Genomic DNA, 5000 nt, shown 5'->3' with positions numbered 1-5000 from the left:
CACTATGTCTCTGCACAGAACAAGAGCTGTCAATCAAATGTCATTGACGAATCAGAGAGTCCTGCTCACTATGAAACACACCGAGAGGGCGGAGCCCTAGGGGGACATGCTGAAGTAGGCTGCCCAACTCACGTTTCTTAGTGGTGATGTCATCAGTTAAACCTCTTGCCAGCAGAGATCACAAGATCACAACAAGCCTCAGATGTGTTCAGTGTGTGTTGTGTGTGTGTGTGTGTGTGTGTGTGTGTGTGTGTATGTGTGTGTGCGTGTGTATATGTGTGTGTGTGTGTGTGTGTGTGGGAGAGAGAGAGAGACAGTGTGTGCATGTGTGTGTGTGTGTGTGTGTGTGAGAGAGAGAGAGACAGTGTGTGCATGTGTGTGTGTGTGTGTGTGTGTGTGTGTGTCTCATCTGCTGATGTCCATGCTGCTCGCCCACACCCAGCTGTAGGCCGAGAGGCTAGGCGTGAGGGCCGAGAAGAAGGGGTGGCGGAGAGAGGCCGAGAGAGAGATGCGTTTGGACGGCTCGTACTCCATAAGCCGGCCCAGCAGATCCACCAGCTGCTCGTGCTCCTCCGACTCTGACAGCATGTACTTCTAAAGATGGAGAAAAAGAGGAGGGGGATGATTCAGACATTTATCCAGTGTCCTGTGTGTATAAGCTTGTATTTATATATAGTATAAAGTATTTATATATACAGCATGTGTGTGTGTGTGTGTGTGTGTGTGTGTGTGTGTGTGTGTGTGTGTGTGTGTGTGTGTGTGTGTCTGTGTGTGTGTCTTACTTTGAGGGCTCTGCAGTTCTCCCTGACATATCTTCCAGCTGAGGAGTTCTCATCCCAAAATAGCTTCCCACGAACAAAATACTTCTGCTTTCTGCAGGGCATACATATACTCATATTAATGGACAAACGTGCACATGCAAGCATGCATGTGTGTGTGTGTGTGTGTGTGCGTGCGTCGTGCGTGTGCATGTGCGTTTGTGTGTGTGTGTGTGCATGCGTGCGTGCGTGCATGTGTGTGTGTGTAGGTGTGTGCGTATGTGTGTGTGTGCATGCACGTGTTTTGTTTGTGTTTGTAAGTGTACATTTTGTTTGTGTGCTTGTGTCCATGTATGTGTAATACATCACTTTGGCCATTAGCCATCATTGTTTTTGGTTTTTGGTGCTTGTTGTAAGTGGTGTGTGTGTATGTGTGTGTGTGTGTGGGAGAGAGAGAGAGAGAGAGACAGAGACCTGGTCCTACGGATCATTCTAGAGGGGAGTGGTCCCTGTATTCTCTGCATCATGGCCAAGTGCTCTCTGTTATCATGAGTCTGAAATATAACAGTACACATCGTTAATCTCTCTTTCACACACACACACACACACACACACACACACACACACACACACACAAACAGACACACACCTGTACCTGGTAAAGGGTGTACCCTTGATAATACTCAAATAGAATGCAGCCAATGCTCCACACATCACACGGGTGGCTCCAACCCAGCTCTGCAGACAGGGACAAATAGTTTTACACACACAGACACACACACACACACACACACACCTTACAAATACATCATACTAAACATACAGAGAACATGTATACATGTACTGTATATCAAATGACATAATCACTGACACACACATATACTCCATCTTTACTCATACACACACACACACACACACACAAACAATCTTCCTCTTACCCAGTATAACCTTCAGGGCTCTGTACTCACTCATACACACACACACACACACACACACACACACACACACACACACACACACACACACACACACACACACACACACACACACACACACACACATACACATAGACACACACACACACACACACACACACACACACACACACACACACATACACAGAGAGACATGGCCGATCTCCCTCTTACCCAGTATAACCTCCGGGGCTCTGTAGTGTCGGGTGGAGACGATGGTGCTGTGGTGTTCATGGTCAAAAGTGGCGCTGCCAAAATCCACCAGTCTCACCGATGTGTCCTTAATGGTCCGCTCCTCCCGCTTCTGTACACAGGGCCCACACAGAGTGCCTCACAACCTGAGCCCCCCTACTGAACATACAGAGTGCCTCAACCTGAACCCCCCTCACTGGCCTGTATAGGGACCCAGCTCAGACACTCATAGGCTGTGGATTTACAACTGACATTCACTCAACCATCACTCTGCAGCCATGTATATAAAGATGGGTGGAGGCTATTACAGCGTATATAATGATGCTGCAGAATGATATACATGTACAGGTACTGTATGCTCCAGATTTCACCATTACTGATCTAGTGAGTGATGCTTTCAGCTAAATATACAGTGGTGTCATTGGACGGACAGCGATCACTAACTCCAGAGTCCAGACTGGCATGTTTTGTACCGACAGGGCTGGATGGGCACTCAGAAAGGCTCACCAGTCCTCCAGTGGCTCTCACCTTCTCAGGGTTGTACGTGACAGAGAAGTCCGGATTCACAAACAAGATGTTCTCTGGTTTCAGGTCGGTGTGCGTCAGCTTGTTGTCATGGAGAACTGTCAAGATTGAATTCTGTAGTTAGGTTTTTTTGTTTGCTTGTTTGTTTGTTACCATAGCAAACTGTATCGGTGATATAATTTTATTGTTTATTAGTTTGATAGCACTCCATTGTTACATATGTTGTTGTCATGCAGAGTTGTCTAGGCAGGAGAACTCTGTTAATCATGGACAGTTGTCATGGAAATAGAACTTTATTCGTTGTCATGGATTACTTTCAGAAGTAGAATGAAATAGAAATACATCCAAAAAAGTATGAAGCAATGTTGAACATGTATATCTATGAATAGTACTATACTGTTGGGTTGATTATGGATTATTGGTTGGGTTTGTTAGTGTCTCACGGACGAATGTACTCCATGTTTTGTGTTTATCATTGACCATTGCTAGGAAATGCAAAACCATTGTATCCATCTTCTGTAATTCTGTGTTAGTTACACTGTATAGTTTGTAAAAAAGTGCTCATGGTGGAGATGGAACTCCTTAATCTGTCCACTGAAAAGCAGCACACCCTGCTGGCTAAAGTCAGCCATGACCACTGAGAAGTGACCAAGAGAGTGCAGAGCGAAGAGGATTCCAACAGACTTTTAAAACATGTTGTTGGGTTTCTGTTAGTGGTGTAAAAACATTGCACGCCATATTCTCTCTCTCTCTCTCTCTCTCTCTCTCTCTGTGTGTGTGTGTGTGTATCTGCATGTTTGAGTTTCAATTAATCTATTCACCTTATTCCTTAATCCGTCCGGTTTTCATCTTCTGTCCATTCTGTTTACATTATTACTTAGTACAGTCTCAGCAGACTACCTAGAATATGCTTCAACTTATATTTATTTTGAAATGTTGACAATTCTGGACTCAATATAGATATTCTATATAATATTAGGAAATTCTATATAATAAATACAATTATAGATATTCTATATAATACTAGGAAATTCAAAGTTTCTACATCCATCATGAAGGCCTTCTACACTTCAGCAGGTTGAGAGTGTTCTAACTGGTAGCATCATCACCTGGTATGGGAACTCCACAGTTAGAGATTGTAGTACTCTGCAGAGAGTAGTGCTCAGCTGAACGCATTATTAGAACTCAACTTCCTGCTCTACAAGATATCTATTCCAGAAGAGTACTCCTAAGAGCCCAAAAAGATTCTGAAGGACTCTTCTCATCCTAACAATGGATTATTCCTACCGCTGAAATCAAGAAGACGCCTATGTAGTCACAAAGCCAGAACTGAGAGACTCAGGAGAAGTTTTATCCCCAGGCCATCCGAACTCTGAACTCACACTATACTGACTTTGCACACATTCACTTTTCTTCAGCACTCTCAAACATTTCCCAACTCTGAACTCACACTATACTGACTTTGCACTCATTCACTCCTCAGCACTCATGCCCCCACACACACACACACACCCCTGCAAGACTTTTTAGCACTTTTTTTACATCCCTCACCCTATGCTATAGACCTTTTATTATTTTTTATTATTTCATCACACGCCAAACACACACACACACACACACACACACACATATCTGACTTTCTCCAACTTTTGTAACATCTCCATAGAACTTTAGGATATTTATTATTTTGATTTCTCCTCCATCTACCCATGTCCTTGATTGCCTAGCCTTTCTGCCCCCACCCCACCCCACCCCATCCCCAACACCCCCACACAAAACAAACACATTAACATCATCACTGTCATCACCTCACATACATACAGCACACTGTTGCTACAGTAAGCCTCCCTTACTTGCACACTGCCCCCTACATACACAGCACATTGTCTTCAGGATCTTCTCCAACACACATCCTCTACATACTTACAGCACACTGCCCCCCTACCTACCCACATATCACACTACACACACACACACACACACACAGTCACTACTACACACTCCCTCCCGCTTCCACACACACATCTTCATCACTCACATACATCATACATACAGTACTCTGCTTGCAATAGTAAGTCCCTTCACCATACTTGCAGTACATTGCCCCCTCCCCTACATACACAGCACATTATTTCATCAGGGAAGCTTCTCCAACACACATCCCCAACATACTTACAGCACACTGTTGCCCCCCTCCAATAATACACACATCTTTCATCACCACATACACATACATACAGTACAGTACTCTGTTTGCAATAGTAAGTCCTTCACCATACTTGTAGTGCACTGCCCCCCCTACATACATACACAGCACATTATTTCATCAGGAAGCTTTCTCCAACACACATCCCCAACATACTTACAGCACACTGTTGCCCCCCCAATACACAGCACATTGTCTCATGAGGAAGCTTCTCCAACACACATATTGCACACTGCCCTCTCCCCACATACACAGCACACTATCACATCTCCTGTCATCCCCCCAACACACACACCAAGACCCCTGGCAGTTGGGTTAGCCCCTTGAGTCGTGGATCTGCCCAAG

At 44.6% G+C, this 5000-nt stretch overlaps 1 protein-coding gene across 3 annotated transcripts in view; it reads right to left on the bottom strand.

The window, feature by feature from the left end:
• Positions 1–319: 319 nt before the first annotated feature.
• clk2b (CDC-like kinase 2b) overlaps positions 320–5000 on the bottom strand; it is a 10108-nt gene continuing 5427 nt past the window's right edge. Inside the window, exons 5-10 of one of the 3 annotated variants that reach the window (XM_048262042.1) lie at positions 2453–2547; positions 1907–2036; positions 1408–1496; positions 1233–1312; positions 783–873; positions 320–594 (exon numbers count right to left, since the gene is read on the bottom strand). In XM_048262042.1, the coding sequence (XP_048117999.1) occupies positions 406–594; positions 783–873; positions 1233–1312; positions 1408–1496; positions 1907–2036; positions 2453–2547 (674 nt within the window). In that variant the 3' untranslated portion in view covers positions 320–405. The remainder of the gene's footprint in view (positions 595–782; positions 874–1232; positions 1313–1407; positions 1497–1906; positions 2037–2452; positions 2548–5000) is intronic. The other 2 variants (XM_048262040.1, XM_048262041.1) reach the window with 2 other exon arrangements.

This window comes from Alosa alosa, chromosome 13, assembly GCF_017589495.1.
Source record: "Alosa alosa isolate M-15738 ecotype Scorff River chromosome 13, AALO_Geno_1.1, whole genome shotgun sequence".
In the NCBI taxonomy this organism is placed as follows: Eukaryota; Metazoa; Chordata; class Actinopteri; order Clupeiformes; family Clupeidae; genus Alosa; species Alosa alosa.
This window is presented reverse-complemented; position numbering and strand designations above follow the sequence as displayed.